Source organism: Nanorana parkeri, unplaced genomic scaffold, assembly GCF_000935625.1.
Source record: "Nanorana parkeri isolate BGI_ZX_2015 unplaced genomic scaffold, ASM93562v1 scaffold2505, whole genome shotgun sequence".
NCBI classification, from domain to species: domain Eukaryota; kingdom Metazoa; phylum Chordata; class Amphibia; order Anura; family Dicroglossidae; genus Nanorana; species Nanorana parkeri.
Genome location: NW_017308773.1, coordinates 3916 through 23045, shown reverse-complemented (window position 1 = coordinate 23045; position 19130 = coordinate 3916). Strand labels below are relative to the sequence as shown.

General features: G+C 43.1%; 1 protein-coding gene across 1 annotated transcript in view; it reads left to right on the top strand.

Annotated features, from left to right (window-relative positions):
* The window catches only part of MATN4 (matrilin 4), a 54902-nt gene extending 40446 nt beyond the window's left edge, over positions 1-14456 (top strand). The window contains exons 8-12 of the mRNA XM_018573719.1: positions 1669-1791; positions 2720-3124; positions 7076-7228; positions 9151-9255; positions 14134-14456. Of these exons, the coding sequence (XP_018429221.1) occupies positions 1669-1791; positions 2720-3124; positions 7076-7228; positions 9151-9255; positions 14134-14192 (845 nt within the window). The 3' untranslated portion in view covers positions 14193-14456. The remainder of the gene's footprint in view (positions 1-1668; positions 1792-2719; positions 3125-7075; positions 7229-9150; positions 9256-14133) is intronic.
* The last annotated feature ends 4674 nt before the right edge of the window (positions 14457-19130 follow it).

The window sequence follows — 19130 nt, the reverse complement described above, 5'->3', positions numbered from 1 at the left end:
GAGGAGTTACAGGGTCATTATACAGGGACCAGATGCAGTATGAAAGCGCATATATAGTAGGTGCCTGCTAATTGTTGTTAGTATGGTTTAAAACAAATGTTTAACCCTCCACACTTAAAGTGTATGTAAATCCTAACAATGAACTTCTCTTACTTGTTTCCTTTTGGACTGTTAAATATACCGTACCATGAAAAGTATTTTGTTATAACTGTAAAGTAAGTGCAAAGAAATACCTGTTAATGCTGCCAGAAATCTAGAGTATCTAACTTCCTGTGCCCACCTTTTTCTGTGAACTACAGAACTCTTCCCCCGGTGTTATGGAGATGAAGAGAGGGAGTTCTGTCATCCCAACACAGTTCCTGTTCTAGGTTGACAATGGTGCTCCTCCATATATACAGTAAAGTAAGTCAATGTCGTCACACTAGGACAGGAATTGTGTTCCTGGCATGGTCACCAGGTAAAAATAAAGGGGAAAAAAGAAAACCAGAAAACCAGAAAACCAAATGCAGCCACCAGACCTGGTATTCTGCACTGCATTACATTTTTGTTCTTTGGTTAAGACACGCTTTAACTTTTTGACCCCTGCTTTTAAAAAGGCTAGTTACCTAGCTATTCTGTTGACTGAAATACTTTAATACTTTCTAAGTCAGAACACATATGCAGATCAGAAATTTTGCTTCAATGTATTGAGTCCAGACAAAGTTAACCCCTTTGGCGTGCGCAGCCTATTGCATTAGGATGTGCACACAAAAGTACAAACACACACAGTATACACATAAATATATATATATTTATTTTTTTATATATATTAATTAGGGATGCACCGATACTAGTATCGTTATCGGTGCTGATGCTGAGTATTTGGGTGAGTACTCGCCCAAATGCTCCAATGCCTAGCCCGATACTTCAGCTTCCGGTAATAGGAAGCCAGGCGGTGAGTCATTATACGCTGCCGGGCAGCCGGTTCCATGCTTTAGAACAGGATCAAAGGAAGATCAGATCAAAGAACAGTGTAATGAGGGTCGGAATGCCTTCTATGGTACAAAAATATAAATTTTATTTGATGCAAATAAAAATATGGGTCATCAAAGACACACCGACTGGCCGCCACCAAAAACCCTATTAAAAGTGGTTAAATCAACCAACACACTCATTCCAAAAAACATGCACACATGGACAAGCTGATCAGCATAAATATTTTGACCGGTAAAGCTCAGATTTACAGTGCAGGGGTAGCCCCACTGCAAGGGTTAAGAAAACGTTTTCCTGGAGTTCTTCTTTAAAGTGTACAAGAATGTGTTGTTAAAATAGGCAAATAGACTCAATTTACAAATCTAACACACCAGAATAATGGTTCTAATTTTCAAAAGTGTGACAGAAGTGACAGTTTTTTCATTTCATTACAATGAGTTTTGAAAAATTAGTCACATGGCTGAAAATAAAGATCCTAATCAATGTATTAAAGCTTAATGAATTGAGCTTAGTGAGATCCTAACTATTTTCTGCGTCAGGATGAAGCTAATACCCTACTGGTCTTATTTTCGGGGTAGGTCTTACTTTCGGGGAAACACGGTATATACAACAATTACAGCACTATTATTTATGTGATAGCATTCACAGCCATTATATATTTCATAGTGTTCTTTTTATCATTTTATGTACTTGCAGCTAATGACATGTGCAGTGTCGTGGACCATGGATGTGAATTTAAATGTGTCAGCACTCCAGGATCATACCACTGCATTTGCCCAGGGGGCCAAGAACTTCAAGCAGATGGAAAAACCTGCAACAGTGAGTATCTAAAAAAATAGCTCTAGTAGGAGGATCTTCAAGTGAAAGTGCCAAGGTTTTTAATGCAATTAAATAAATCTAGATACCTGCACTACTCAGTGAATAAGAAGAGGGGTTCCATTATGTCTCATACAACGACCTTCAATTGCTCTGTTCTGCCTCTGTGCTTCAAATTTCAATAAAATGTCCCATAATTGATATAAAGTGCCAGGCTAAATGGTTAATGCAGCCAATCAGTACCTCTGGCTCACATAAATCCCACTGTCCATAACTAGAAAATAGCAGGCCATAGGCACACAGAGTGATTTTAATCCAAGTAATGGCTATTTATGGGGTCTAAATGTTGATTTTGCAAAGTTTGTAGCAAGGGAACCCACATTTACTATGGGCAATGGGTGTGGCTTAGCTAAGTACATGACTAACAATAAAAAATAAATATGCTCCCCGAACAGCCTGTCAGCTTACAGTCAAACATGCTCACCTCAGGCCCAGCAAAGCAATTGGATTTCCATAAAAACATGCTTACTGAAAACCTCTACTTCGACTCTGCGCATTGAAGAACTCTACTTCAACTCTGCACATGCACACTCAACCTGTAGTCTTAAAGTCTGTAGAGGACTCCAGTCCCTCTCATCAATGTGGAGGTTGATGGGAATCAATCAGAGCCTATGGGGTTGCTGCATGCATGCATGCAGTTAAAGAGGAGGTCTCCAGTGCCCATGTTTCTATGGAAACCGAACTGCTGAGCTGATGATGATATTAAGCAGCTTATATCTATCCTTAAAGGTTAACCTATGTTATGTGTTCATTTTAATGGAAATAGTCCTTGTTAGAGCATGCTATGCTGACTAGAAAGCTTGTTTTTATTACAGTTTTACTTCTGTATGTATTCTCATTGAAAATATGCTATATATTCTTTCTTTTACAGAATGCTCCACTGGTTACATTGATTTGGTGTTCGTAATCGATGGCTCCAAAAGTGTCAGACCTCAGAACTTTGAGCTGGTGAAACAGTTTGTTATAAAAATTGTGGACTCCTTGGATGTGTCAGTCCATGGCACACATGTTGGCCTGGTGCAGTATTCTAGTCGAGTGCGCACCGAGTTTTCCTTGAACCAGTTTAAAACATCAAAGGATATTAGTAATGCAGTGAGGAACATTGAGTACATGGAGAAAGGCACCATGACTGGATTGGCATTGAAGTATATGGTGGAGCACAGCTTCTCTCAACAGGAGGGAGCTAGGCCCAATGTGCCCAAAATTGGTTTGGTGTTTACCGATGGCCGTTCACAGGATGATATTTCAGAGTGGGCTAAAAGAGCCAAGGATGCTGGTAAGAAAAACACTAAACATTCAGTAAATCTACAAATAAACCTTGCAAAATGTCTTCTGACAGATTCATAACATTGACCAAATTCAGATAGACTAAAGAAAGCACCAAATAAGTCTGCACATTGGTACAGTACATGGAATTCGATGTAGACCACAATATGTACACTTTGATTTAAAATTATAAAGAAATATGGGTTGTTAGAGGATACTATAACACTTAAGGGGTTATTCACTAAGCTGCCAAAGGAGTCGAATGAATAAGCGAACTGAAGTGAAGGGAGTCGAAGCCTCTTTGGCTATTCACAGCAGCCATGTAAGGCTATTTTAGCTGTACATTGGCTCCGTATGGCTCAATTCACCTCCCTTTGGTTCGGCCGAACAGCATCAGCCGAAGAATCTGTTCGCCTCAGCCGATGCAACATGTGGTTCGCTACTGTTCACCCCTATTTTCAAAGGGGCCGAACAGCAGAGAGTGAAAAGCCAAATGCAGCCGAGCAGCATTTGGCTCAGTCATTCTGGTCGGTACCTCAGAGAAAAACAAATGGGCAGCGTGAGTCCCATGAGGTCAGAGGACTTGCACCTCCCATTTGTTTACCTGTCATTTGAGTACAGTGAGCTGTCTTGGCATTAAAACAAATGGACGGAGTGAGTCATGATGTCATGACTCACGCGGCTCATTTGTTTACATTCGGACCGGATCTGTCATTTGCGGCGGGAGTTTGGTGAGTCGTTGTGCATCGTTTATCGTCATTGATGGTGTAATACATCACTGGATGACATGATTGATGACGGATTGCATCATTGGAGCCTTTTTTTTTTAAATAAAGGACTTGTCAAAAAATGTGTTTTGTTTTTTGTTCAATTAAAGGATTTTTTTCAGGGAAAAGCTCCATCCCAATGTCGAGGGCATGTGGCCTGGTATGGTGCCCCTTAAAATATCTACCAGACCTAAGTGGTCTAGTATGATTGGGGAGAGGGACCCCGCGCTGTTTTGTTTTCTATTCTATTTTTTGACAACCTGCAGGGGATTTGGTCCACTTGGCGAACCGCTCTCTCCGGCTGCGTGCTCGGCTGCCTTTGGGTGCTGTATGAGCTATTGTGAATAGTACGTACAGCAGCCCTTCAAAGCAAGCTCAAGGATTAGCTGGACATTCAGGTAATTCCTTTGGCTCTTTAGTTAATAACCCATTCAGAGTTAGAATATGTATTTTGTTTTCTATTATGATGAGTGGCGTAACTATAGCCATAGCAGCCCAGGTGGCTGCTATGGGGCTTGGGGGTGAAAGTTTGCCCCATTAGGTTGTTGAGGCAAATTAAACATAGAACATGTGAAGATTATTATAGTACTGTATCATTACAGGGTGGCGTGGTTGACGACAACTTTAATCCCCTATAAAGTCTACAGTGTAGAGTCGACTTCAGATGCACAAGAGGAGTATTTGGGATCTTGGCATCATTACTCAAAGCACAAAGAGAGGTCATCAGGGGACACCCCATCAGATTTTTTGATGGTGTAATACATCACTGGATGACATGATTGATGACGGATTGCATCATTGGAGCCTTTTTTTTTTAAATAAAGGACTTGTCAAAAAATGTGTTTTGTTTTTTGTTCAATTAAAGGATTTTTTTCAGGGAAAAGCTCCATCCCAATGTCGAGGGCATGTGGCCTGGTATGGTGCCCCTTAAAATATCTACCAGACCTAAGTGGTCTAGTATGATTGGGGAGAGGGACCCCGCGCTGTTTTGTTTTCTATTCTATTTTTTGACAACCTGCAGGGGATTTGGTCCACTTGGCGAACCGCTCTCTCCGGCTGCGTGCTCGGCTGCCTTTGGGTGCTGTATGAGCTATTGTGAATAGTACGTACAGCAGCCCTTCAAAGCAAGCTCAAGGATTAGCTGGACATTCAGGTAATTCCTTTGGCTCTTTAGTTAATAACCCATTCAGAGTTAGAATATGTATTTTGTTTTCTATTATGATGAGTGGCGTAACTATAGCCATAGCAGCCCAGGTGGCTGCTATGGGGCTTGGGGGTGAAAGTTTGCCCCATTAGGTTGTTGAGGCAAATTAAACACTGTAGACTAAAAGTCTACAGTGTAGAGTCGACTTCAGATGCACAAGAGGAGTATTTGGGATCTTGGCATCATTACTCAAAGCACAAAGAGAGGTCATCAGGGGACACCCCATCAGATTTTTTTCTATAGGGCCCCATGATGTGTAGTTATGGCCCCGATTATGATGTCAGTAACTGTTGACTGAATTTCTTGGCTGTTACTTACTTTCACAGCCAGCACAATTTTTTTTAATTTTTCACACATATGCTAAAATGAGCATTCTTTACATGCAAATGTATATAGAAAGTCCCCTAACAATTATGTGTTTCCTGAAAGTAGAAGATCTCTAGAATAAAATGATGGTAGTTTCTTTTTTATATGTTGCACAATATTTGCACAACTGTTTATCACATTTATTGTTTTCCTTTGTCGATTGAAGGACACAGAATTTCAGAAATGGTTAAGTTATACTGCCTGCTGGAGATGTGGACACTGGCAAACAAAAAAGTTGTAAGCCAGCTCCCTGTATAACCCCTTCTCTACCCGGAATGGCTCAGCTTTTTGCTTAGAGTTTGGACCCCTTTTCTTCAGCTCTGCTGAAACAAAAGTCTAAGTCATTTTTTGCTAGCCTTTTCTGACTTCGTGGATTTTTTTCCTCAGTGACTTTAAGCATGATTTCTACACCACTGCTTGAGCTGGCCTCTATATGGCAGCTGTCTGGATACGCTTTTCCTCAGCACTAACTTTGGAGTCCATACCAGACCCCACTGGACTGGAGGTGCAGTGCTAGCCTGGAATGTGACCTTTGGGTACAGTGCTCTGCAGTTGGCACATTCCAAACCTTTGTGTACTGTGTTAGTTAGCTACAAAACTCTTCCCAATAAGGACACAGACAGGAATTAAAACTTAATAAAAGTTCTGATTCTTAGCAACTCTATTCAAAAGTAAAGATACATTTCATCTGGGCTTTCACTTGTAATTTTTTCTGTGTTGCTTATCATAAATTGCCTTGTGAAATATATTGGGGGTACCGTATATACTCGAGTATAAGCCGTCCCGAATATAAGCCGAGGTACCTAATTTTACCACAAAAAACTGGGATCTCGGAGCGCCGCCCACTGGAGCAGCAGTGACGCGACGCTCGGCGAGGTAAGTAAGAAGAAACCTGACCACTGGACCACGCTGACCCGTGTATAAGCCGAATTTAGGTGGCCGGAGACTGCCAGATGACCCCGCTCGGAGCGCCGCCCACCGGAGCAGCAGTGACGCGATGCTCGGCGAGGTAAGTAAGAAGAAACCTGACCACTGGACCACGCTGACCCGAGTATAAGCCGAGGGGGGCACTTTTCAGCCCAAAAAATGGGCTGAAAATCTCGGCTTATACTCGAGTATATACGGTATTTATCAAAACTGGAGCATTCAAAATCTGGAGCGGATTTGCACTGCAACCAATCAGCATCTCTGTCTCATTTTCAAATCTTACCTGAGCAAACTGAAGAGAGATGCTGATAGGTTGCCATGGACAACTGCTCCAGGTTTGATAAATCCACCCTCTGTTTTTTATGTATTCCAAGACTGCAATATACACTCATACCCCATCAGCTCCTGTTATTTTTGAATCTATGTTAACAGAGGAATGTGCAAGAAGGCATCGCTTTTCAATCTACTTATAATGATATAAATATGTAAAAGTCAGTCAATGAGATGTATAAAAAGAGGAAAGAGAGAACACATAGATAATGGGATGTACTGTCATACACACAGGCTGGTCTGTGAATTCTCTATTTCTGTCCATCAGACTTGGGCCTGATTCACAGAGGTTCGCTAGATTTCACACTGGCCAAAGATTTAACTTTTGTTGATTGTTTTTCTCATTTGCACCTTCTTGCCATTGCAGGTATCACTATGTATGCTGTAGGCGTTGGAAAAGCAGTTGAAGAGGAACTCAATGAAATAGCATCAGACCCAGTAAACAAACATTCCTTCTACACAGCAGACTTCACCACAATTAATCTCATTGCTGAAGATTTAAAACTAAATATTTGCCCAGGTATGTGTATGTGCCTTTTTGTTTTTTTATCATTCAGATTTCTCCAAAAGAGTGAACAACCTTTGGCCATGGTCAGACATGGCTTGTTTTAGGTCTGTTGCATAGAAGATCTATCAGGATGGCCAGATTTCCCACTTTCCATCCTTCTTCTGGGACATCTTTCTGTCTATAGAGAGCTTAATGCAAATAAATTAAATAATTCACTACAGGTACTAATAATCTAAAGAATTGTGGAAACCCTGTTGTTACTGACCATCCTTTAAAGCCTTGGTTCTCAACTGGTGGGTCGTGACCCAAAAGTGGGTCGCGACCCAGTGTTAAGTGGGTCGCCACATGTCTTCCACTTTTCTAGGTGAGAGGCTCCTCTGCCTCACCCTAGCACAGCACTGTCCGTTCTCACAACGAGCAGCCATTCAAAATATGCTGCCCAGTGCCGAGTGTCGACTTGAGGTGGGGTGGGGTGGGCTGGGGGTATGACAGAGAGGGGGCTCCATCCATGACCCAAAAGTGGCTCACGACCCAGTGTTAAGTGGGTCGCCACATGCCTTCCACTTTTCTAGGTGACAGAGAGGGGGCTCCATTCATACGTGTATTGGTTACTGCTCCCTCTCGTGCCCTGTCGAGGTGCCTGGACCGGAGTGACAAAACATTCTGGCTCCCAACACCTCTACAGGCACGCATGGGAGCTGTACAAGCAATGCAAATATGGATGGAGCTCCATCACAGCACAGCAGCCCATACTGCAATACATTCCACTTGGGTCGCGACTTAACGACCGAGGACAAATGTGGGTCCTAGGGTTACACAAGTTGAGAACCACTGCTTTAAAGCAAACATATTAGATGAATACAGCAGCAAACACCAAACCGTGTCTACAAGTAGATATTTTGGGTATCTTGAGCTTGGTTTCCAGATAGTGTAGACCTTGACTTGACTTTCAACTTTACCCTGCTCCCTCCGCTTCTGACAGTCCAGCACCAGAACCTCAGTTATTTACTCATGTTTGGTCTATTAAATATACTAATAAAAGTGTTTTGTTATTGCTGTTTAATAAGTGCAATAAGAAGATACCTGTTGATTAAATCTTTTAAGCTAATAACTTCCATGTGCAGTCTTGCTGTACTGCATTTTATCAGTCATGTTAAGGGGGAGGTTCTATAGTCCTAAACTGTTTTTGTTGTCCTGATACAGTAGGGTGAGTAAGCGTGGCCACCCTAGAACAGGGAATGTGTTACTGGCAGAACCAACAAATTATAATATAGGAAAATAGGCTACGTTGTTATATATTTTTTCCTGGGTTTAGATACCATTTAGATATAGATTTAGGGCCAACAGAGATTAGAGAATTAAGTGAACTAAGGCATATGTTGTGAACACAACACTCATGAAGTTGGAATCTACGAGCCTATATCTATACTTAAAAAGTACTTGCAGAGACATTTAGGTACTTGCTATTTAACCAAATTTACAGCTTAGGGCAGAGGGATCTTCAAATATAAAAGAAAAAATAAAAGTAGCTATTTCACAGTAATTACGCTTAAATGTAGTAATCCGTAGCCACCGATCAAAATTCATTATGTACTGATCTAACTTTAGAAGAGTGAATTCTGATTGGTTGCACTTAGGAATTAGCACTATTTTTATTGACATAAAGTGGGGAATTTATCAAAACTGGAGCAGACAGAATCTGGAGCAGTTATCCATGGCAACCAATACGTTTCTATCTTTCATTCTCAAAGCATAACTGAACAAAATGAAGATAGAAGCTGATTGGTTACTATGACATCTGTTCCAAATTCTGTCTGCTCCAGTTTTGATAAATGTCCCCATACTATTTATACTTGTTTGTTTGTATATGCATTTAATGTTTGTATAATTATTTTGTGCATTTCTTACTTGTGGTTTTAACATATATTTTGCAGAAGAGATTAAAGGAGAGACAGAGGTAAAGAACCCATGTGAATGCGAGCATCTTGTCACTTTTCAGACAAACACCTTAACAGCACTTGGAAATCTGGCAGAGAAACATATCCTTTTACGTATTAGTACTTTTATTCTCAACCGTGTAGGTTTTGTGCCTCCAGTTCTTAGAGTTGGTAATTGCAGTAAATAGAATATTTGTTGATATCTTTGTTTGTTGAAGGAACAAAAACAGTGCCCTACTTTTAAGTCTTCCATAAATTAGGTACAGGCCCTATACTGTTGATGCTTTAATAGATCTATAGCAGACAGCACCAATAGAACACTGCAAATTCTATCTTGGACCATTCACAAGTATTACGGAAAGGAAAGCACACTTCCTCTTCATATGCTCAGTATGCTTCTTGTGGCTGCATTAACATATGCAATTTAGTTTTTGGCACAGCCTCTTTGAGTGTCAAATAATTTAAAAAGCCAAGACTAAAAAATAAAACTACTGCTCTCAAAAACATAACTTATTAAACCCAACAAGCAGAGTGTTCCAGTGCTCAGAGTGTTCCTAGTCTCTCTGTGGGGACAGCCAGAGTTCCCTGTCACTTTGGAATTATACAGAGGAGCTTGTAGTATGTCCAAAGGCCAGCTCTACAGAGGCACATTAAAGGTAAGAAATATTTTAAACATATATATTTTTAGGTATAATTTGTGAATAGGAACACATAACAAACATATTGTGGGGTTTTAGCATGACTGCAAAAGTGGAAATACACTTTAAACTAGATGTGGAACCCAGTCATTAAATTGATATAATCTTTTACATGTTTATGTCATTTCAAATGTCTCCTTAAATCAATAGTTTTAAGTCAAAAAAATACCTGGTAATCCTGCTATTAGGGTCCTCGTTTATACACATTTTATTATAGGGTGACAGTTCCATGTCCTTGTATCCCAATGGTGCCCCTACATAGTCACTCTGTGCTTCTACATAGTCAAATTGTCACATGTGCTCCTGGTTGCGATCATAAGTGGATGTGCCGACACTCATTGTGCAGGCATGTTCTACCCAAAAATCTACATAAAAAACAAATGATCTGTCATATCCCATAGGAACCATGGTGATACCAAGGCAATTCAATTATATCATACACATGAATGCCTTTCATAACTCAAATTGTGATACAATAAAAATGCTCTCACATGACGATGAGATCTCTTTTACCATCATTATATAATTGCAGGCAGTGGATGCCATGTATAACACCTGATTGTTGAAGAAACCAGGTGATACCAATATCCTTAGTAGATCCTGTTTCATTCTTTCATAAACAGCAAAGATTTCAAATAGCCTTTTTGCTCTCCACTTGCAAAAAAGCCTAAGTGGCTTTTACACTTTTCCAGGGAGGTCTGAAAATGTTTCATATATAACAAGTAAGGGCTTTGTAATAATGTAGGCAGTTCTCCTCATCAACAATTCTCACTGCATTTCAATGGCAAAAGAGTGCAAGACAGAAAGCACCATAAATTATTATTTACATACTACACAGAACTATAGCCCAACACGAGCCTTGACCTCCTTCCTAGGTTTCACAACATTTAAAGGGGATGATTATTTTATCCAACCACTAGCCTGAAGAACAAGGGTACCCCGTTTTTGGGGGTCATGCTTGTTCTTCTTCACATGGGTGGCTTTATTGGCCCTAAGTCCACCCACCACTATGTCAAAGTAAGGGTACATTCAGGGGGTTTACAACAAGCGAAGCCCGACTCACAGTACAAAAAAATCCCAGTATCTTACACACTACACGCTCCTACCTATTCACACTTCCGAAACCTATTGTAGCTTACCTGGCAACATGAACCCTTTCCATAGGCTATAAGGAGAATTTAAAGTGACACTAAACTCAGGAGTTAAATCTTAAAAATGCACTAAAGTACCCTAACTATTAACAAAAACATAGCTTATTTATGTATCTATCGGCTGTAGATCCTGAAATTATGTTGAATTCTTGCTGACACTGTCCTTCCTTCTGCTCCAAGCTTACTCTCATGATTGACTATAAATTCAATACAAATTAGCTAACTAAATGTTAGATTGTAGTCCATCAAAGGAGCAAGTTTGGAGTGGTGGCTACTTTACAGCACACACAAGAACCATGGAGAATAGACATGTGCGATTTGTTTCGTTTTCCGAATCGAAATCCGGACGAAATTTCGGAAATTCGGAGATTCGGATGCAATTACAGCTAAAACGAATGCAAACGAATCCGAATTCCCGAAATTCGTTAGCGGTAGTCCGGTCGAAATTTCGTATATTGGACGAAATTTCGTTAGCAGCAAAGTGACATTATAAAAAAAAAATTTTTTTTTACAGTCTACAGAAGATGAATAAAAAAAAGCGTGAGGTTCCCCCCCAATTCATACCAGACCCTTTAGATCTGGTAGGAATGTTAGGAGGGACCCTTCCCCAAGTTAAAACAAAAAAAAGTGCGTGGGGTTCCCCCCAAAATCCCTACCAGACCTGGTAGGAATTTTAAGGGGGAACCCCAGCCCAAAAAAATGGGGGGAAAAAACGTGTACCAGACCCTTGATCCGTTTACCAGACCCTTGATCCGAGCACTGGCCCGGCAGGGCAGGAAAGGGGGGGACGATCGAGCTGCCCCCCCTCCCTGCGCCTTACCAGGCCACGTGCCCTCGGCATTGGGAGGGTGTCCCCGTGCCGATGGGGACAAGGGCCTCTTCCTCACAACCCTGACCCGGTGTTTGTGGGGGTCTGCGGGCAAGGGGGCTTATTTGCATTGGGGTACCCCTTTAAAAACAGGAAACCCAGATGCCGCCCCCCCCCCTTGTGAATGAGTAAAGGGTACTTGTACCCCTACCCATTCACTAAAGGGTTAAATCAAATAGTTAGTCAGACTTTTAGATAAAATCCTTTAATTGAAAAAAAAACAAAGACTTAATTTTTGACTATTCTTTTAATTTTTTTTTTTCAATGGCTCCATCGATGTAATCCAGCGTCAATCACGATGCACGACCCCCGCCGACCCGCCGAAATAAAAAAAGGCCCGCCGCACGACGACCACCCGAGCCCGACAAAAATTTTGCCGCAAAATGACATTCAGCACGAATGTCAACAGATGGGCGGAGCAAGCCGTGACGTCGCAGCTCGCTACGCCCATTTGACATTCTCAGCCGTCAAATACTACATATCATTCGGAAACTCCCGAATGCTTTCGCGAGTTTCCGAATGCTATTCGGGTCTGTGAGTCGAGGTGTCATAATGCTTTTCATATGATACCTCGGCTCACAGACCCGAATAGCATTCGGAAACTCACGAATAGCACTCAGGAGTTTCCGAATGCTGGGAATGGGCGGAGCGAGCCGTGACGTCACGGCTCACTCCGCCCATTTGACATTCTCATTCTCAGCTGTCAAATACTACATAGCTTTCGGAAACTCCCAAATGCTTTTGCGAGTTTCCGAATGCTATTCGGGTCTGTGAGCCGAGGTGTCATAATGCTTTTCATATGACAACTCGGCATTTTTTTTCTAATGTCACTTTGCTGCTAACGAAATTTCGTCCAATAAATGAAATTTCGACCGGACTACAGCTAACGAAATCAGAAATTCGGATTCGTTTGCATTGGTTTTAGCTGTCCGAATGCCGCCAGGAATTCAATTGCAGATTCGAATCCGAAAAACGAAATATGCAAAATCCAAATCTAAACTAAACTAAACTAAACAAACGTTTTGCTGGTGCACATGTCTAACATTGGAGAACAAAAGTAGCCACCCTCCAGAAGGAAGGTGTCAGCACAAATTCAGAATTGATTTGAGGATCTGAGTTTATGCATCATGATGTTATGAAGCCACTGCTTAGATTCTCCTTACAGCCAATGGAAAGGCTCCGTGTCATCAGGTAAGTTAAGATGGGTTTTAGAAGTTTTTTTCAATTGTGAATGGGTAGGCGCGGTGGAAGAGATCAGGATTCTTCTTTGTAAACACTGGCGTAACAACCGGGGGGGCAGGGGGGGCACTTGCCCCGGGCGCAGGACTGAGGGGGGGCGCTGTCACGACCCCCACTAAACGAAGCCCCTGGCTCCCTCTCTCTGCCACATTCCTGCACGGCCTGCAAGCGGGCCTCTACAGTGCCTGATTGGAGGTGCCGCCTTCCCCGCTATGCTAATAGCGTATCTTGTCAGAAGCAGCACACTGCTCGCGTCGGTTTAAGTAGTAACCAGCACACACTGTATGCAACTTCTAACAGCGTGGGAGACGGGAGCCCGTGCTTGTTGGATCCAGGAATCAGGTGAGTATTAGAAAAAAAAAAAGTTTTATTTTATGTTCTATTCTTAGTTCTATAATGGCATTGTAGTACTTTCAGGTGGAATACAGCTTCATAAGATATCAGCTAGGGAACTACAAGTCCCAGCATGCCCTCATTGCCCCTGTACAACAACCAGATATTGCCGTTCCCTGGGTGATATGTGTGTGTGTGTGGGGGGGTGTACAGGGACAATGATGGCATGCTTGGACTTGTAGTTCCTTAGCTGATATATATGTGTGGGGGTGGGGGGTACAGTTCTAGTGGATGTTTATATAATATGGGGGGGCGAAAAAAAATGTTCTGCCACGGGCGCCCATAACTCTGGTTACGCCACTGTTTGTAAAATGAGATGGTATGGGACTATGGTACCTAGCAGTGACAAGGGCATGCAAAGAAAGATCCTCCCACACTTTAGTCCAGAAGAAAGAAGACTCCGGACACAGCCTGTCACATGATAGCAATTTCAGGTAAGAAATCAGGTCTGATAGCTTAGTTTTTTGAAAATATGGATTAGATGGGTGGGTAGTGTTATGCCAGAGGGTCATCCAAGAGATTAGCTTAAAATGGCACAAGCACATATTTATCAGGCACGTCTAGTCACACCCCTCTCTAGTCATTTACTCTCTATGGCTATTTCTAACATGTATTCCTTAACATTTTTAACTAGCCAAACTCACTGAAAGACTGGAAATCTTGGAACACGAGCTGAAAGATAGAAAATGAAGCACTCCAACTGAAAATATAAAAAGTTAAAAAGAGGTTTATGTGGCTTTTTTATGTCACGTGGTATTATTTTGTAATCCTTTTCAGGAGGCATCCAACTACATGCCGCGCAGAGCTGTAAAACTATTATATAAATAAATGTGAATAGATTGTTATTAAAATAATTTTACTGTTTCTTACTAAGAATTCAGAAATATGTTAATGGACTAGACTTTGGTAGGTTAAAACATACTTTGAATTTATTTTTTTTTATTTTAAAAAAAAATTTAACAAAAAAGGCACAATGATATTATTACGACAATTCATTCTAAATAGAAGGTCTGGATTTAAAATTATTTATGGCAAAAAGATGTTATGAATTTTTGCTTGGCAGCCTTTCTAAGGGCTCAATATACATTTCTTGTCCCATGATTTGTGAAGTATTTGCAGGGCTTCTTAGATTATTTGAAAACCCAGTCAAAACACAAAACTTTGCAATAAAAACATTGTGTGAATACCACCACATCTTGGTCTGCTTTTTGGTTTTGGTTGTACTGTTTTTCTGGGGAGAAAACGTTCCATCTGCACTTTCCTGCCTGCAACAGCTCTAAACTGTCATTAGCTAGTGTAATAAGCAATGAAGACATCGGCGTTTATTTACTACAGGAGTATGGTGAGCTGTACTCATGCCACAAAATTTAAAAAAAACAGTTGGAATGAAAATTTTACTCCTAATCAAACCAATGTGTTTTGTCCAGTAGCAGACACATCTACAAACTGATTTGTGCTATATTATTTTTATCTCTAACCTGCTCTTTATCATTCTAAAACATTTGCTTTGACTAACTCACATTTCAAGGATCTACATATGCTATCAAGAAGTTCTCATATACTGTACATAATATACTGTATATATGAGAAAAGTGGATTGAGGCACCATCACGAGAATCACCCCCTCATATTCATAAAAATTCTAAATGTGTTTAATTCATATACAAAACTATAAATAATAGGGATGCACCGATATATCGGCCGCCGAAACATATCGTCCGTAAATTGCACTTTTGGCATAATGCCGAAAGTGCCATTTTCCTGCCGATACATCGGCGCATCCGCGCTTTCTTTCCACCCCGCTGGGAGCTGCCCTTGTCCCAGCGGGGACGAGAGAAACTGTGACAGCCGGCAGAGCACTGCGGGAGGAGAGCGGCCAGCGTCTCCTCCCACACCGCTCTGCCTCCTATCACAGTCCGGCAGAGCGGTTTGTGGGCGGAGACAGGGCGTGATGTCACAGGAGGCTGGGCTCTCTTCTCTACACCGCTCGATCAGCCTCCTGTGACAGTGCGTCAAGAAGGAGAGAAAGGTGCAAACACGCAGCGATCAGTGATCGCTGAGTGTTTGTAGATAATTGAGGACATGGTATGTGTACTATATTCTCAATTATGAATGAATGGGAGTGATCTACATCTACATATATACATATCTACATATATATATACCGCAATGCTGTACAGAGAACACTGAGCTAGTCACATCAGTCTCTGTACAGAGGAGCTTACACTCTAATGTCCCCCCACAATCACACACTATGATTATACATGTATATAGCTCTGACATATACCGCAGCGCTGTACAGAGAACACTGACCGAATCACATCACTCAAGCTTGGAGCGGTGGAAGCAAAAAAAAAAAAAATTGTGGTGTGCAATATAGTGAAATGTAAAATGTAAAATTATACAGCAATCAATGCAGAATGGCACCGGCTATAGAGTACTACAAATCCCAGCAATAATACATTATACAGCGCAATGCAGAATACCACCAGCTATAGAGGAATACAGCAAATCCCAGCAATACAATATACATACAGTGTAAAATGTATTGCTGGGATTTGTGGTCCTCTATAGCTGATGGTACAGATACAGCTCAAAATACCATCAGCTATAGAGGAATACAACAAATCCCACCAATACATTTATACAGCATGTGTGGGGGGTGCAGGTAATCTTACCTGCACACTCTTCAAGCAACTTTACTTTCTTCCAAGATCTTGGGACTGTCGGCAGCTGCCGTTCCCACACACTGCAGTTTCCCTGCAACGACGTGATCATCTTGGCAGGCAGCGGCGGGAGAGAGCTCAGAGCTGGGAGAGGCGGGGAGGAGGTGCGGCGCGTGGCGTGATGCGTGCGGTGCGTGTGGAGGCGCAAACAGGGGCAACTAATCGAAAGCCACTAATCAATGATGGAAAACGTTGACAACATTTTCCATTATCGATTTTAATCGACTTAGTCGATTAGTTGTTGCAGCCCCGGTTCCATCAGTCTATGTACATAGGAGCTTACCCTCTAATGTCCCCCCCACAGTCACTTCAGTCTCTGTACAGAGGAGCTTACACTCTAATGTCCCCCCCACAGTCACATCAGTCTCTGTACAGAGGAGCTTACCATCTAATGTCCCACCCACAGTCACATCAGTCTCTGTACAGGGGAGCTTACCCTCTAATGTCCCCCCCACAGTCACATCAGTCTCTGTACAGAGGAGCTTACCCTCTAATGTCCCCCCCACAGTCGCATCAGTCTCTGTACAGAGGAGCTTACCCTCTAATGTCCCCCCCACAGTCGCATCAGTCTCTGTACAGGAGAGCTTACACTCTAATGTCCCCCCCACAGTCACATTACCTGCTGGGCTCAGGGCTTTGTGACCCGCTGGACACGGCTTCGTGACCTGCTGGACGCAGAGCTTCGTGACCCGCTGGATGCAGAGCTTCGTGACTCGCTGGATGCAGAGCTTTGTGACCCGCTGAATGCAGAGCTTCGTGACCCGCTGGACACTAGGCATGTGCACCGTCAAAAAAAATGTTTAGTTTCATCTTGTTTTGATTCGGATTTTGCGTTATTTCCTTTTTTGGGATTCGGACTAAATTCATTAGCGGTAGTCTGTACGAATGTTCATTTCCGTTTCATGTTCGTATCGTTCATTTCATTGCAGAAAAGTGACAGTAATTTTTTTTTTAAATTGTCACTTTGCTGCAATGAAAATTCGTCCACAAACGAAAATGCGTACAGACTACCGCTAACTAATTTCGTTTGGAAAACTAATTTTCCGAAATGAATCGCGCGTGTCTGCGGGCATAGGGTTAGTTCACACCATAAGCAGTGCGCTCCGGTCCGATTCTGCATTTGCGGCCGGATCACTTTTTTGCCGGGCTGGAGGGGGCGTGACGGGCCATTGAAGTGAATGGCACCATAGCCACGCCCTCCGTCTGCAATGGGATCGCCAGCACGGGATCGCAAGGCAATCAAAATAGTGCTTGCAGTATTTTGAACACACCGGACCTCAGGCACAATGTGCCCTTCGATCCCGTGCGGGCGATCGCATTGCGGCCAGAGGTCGTGGCTATGGAGTCATTCACTGCAATGGCCCACCACGCCCCCTCCTGCCTGGCAAAAAAGTGAGCTGGCCGCGATGCAGTGCATTACGGCCGGAACGCACTGCAAGTGGTGTGAACAGGCCCTAAAACGGTACCAAGAACACGGCTGCAGGAGCATCCATATTCTTGGTATAACCACTTCCAGCGGAGGACGTACATTTACGTCAACCCGCGCGAAGTGGTTAAAAAATACACACACACATAATGAAACAAACACACATACTCCTTAAAAAAAACACACATAGCTTAATTTAAAAAAAAAGAAGCACACTCTCACACAACTATTAAAAGTAAAGATAGTTAATTAAAAAATGTCCCCCTCTCCTGCTTACCTGTTTTTCAGGAAGGGGGGCTGCATCCCTGGGCAGTGGCAGATCCAGGGGGGGGGCAACAGGGCAATTGCCCCCCCCCCGAGATTAGTGCCGCTCCTGTCCCGACTCTTGCGTCCACGGCCAGCCACCCGCAGTGTGTAGTGACAGCTGTCCCTCCTCCATGTCACAGACTTTACTGCGGTTCATTGTAAAAAAACTTTGTACAATGAACTGCAGTAAAGTCTGTGACACGGAGGAGGGACAGCTGTATGTTCCGGCCAGGGATCGGCAAAGTGTCAGTGAGTGACTGCTTCTTGCGGGGTCCGCCGCGGTCGTACAAAAAAAATGGTACGTCCCGGGCCAACCCCTCTGTCCATTAGCCATTTTGGTACGTTCCTGCCCACGTGACGTGCAGGAAGGTTTTTTTTTTTTCGCGGGACGTCCGCGGAGCGAGCAACAGAAAAGGAGAGGAGAAGCAAGCACAGTGGGGACTGAGCGGCAGAGCCTGAGGCTGTTTCTCGCTGCACTGGTAAGCCAGCAGAGGGCTGGGGGAGGGAACAGCAGCAGCTGAACTGAGTGAGTCTGGGACTGGCTGGGGGGAAAGCTGCAGCTGAGACTTGGTGTCCTGGGGCTGAGTTTTTATGGCCCATGCTGGTATGTTCTGCAGAGGTCACAGAAAGGCCTTGTTCACGCCGAAAGCGTGTGCGTTCCGAGAGCGGTAGCTGCTGGAACGCACCGTGATCGCTGTGAAATTTCCCCCCGCATTTTGGGGCGGGAGGGGGCATGGTGGTGCATTTCATTCAATGGCACCACTTCCCCGGCCCCCCTGCCCGCAATGCGATAGAACGTGTGGCAAAACTTTGCCAGCGTTCCATTCCACTGCAAACGCAAAAAAATAGGGCTTGCCCTATTATATGCGTATGCAGTTAGGCCTTGTTCACACCGAAAGCGTGTGCGTTCCAGAGGGGTAGCTGCTGGAATGCACCGCGATTGCTGAGAAACTTCCCCTTGCATTTTGGGGCGGGAGGGGGCGGTGCGTTGTATTCAATGGCACCACTTCCACGCCCGCCCCCTCTCGCAGTGCAATTGAACACCTCGCAGAACTTTGCCAGCGTTCCGTTCCACTGCAAACACAAAAAATATGCAACACAAATTTTGCGAGGCGTTCAATCACACGGCTTGCGGGGGGGGGCGGAGTAAAAGCGGTGCCATTGAATACA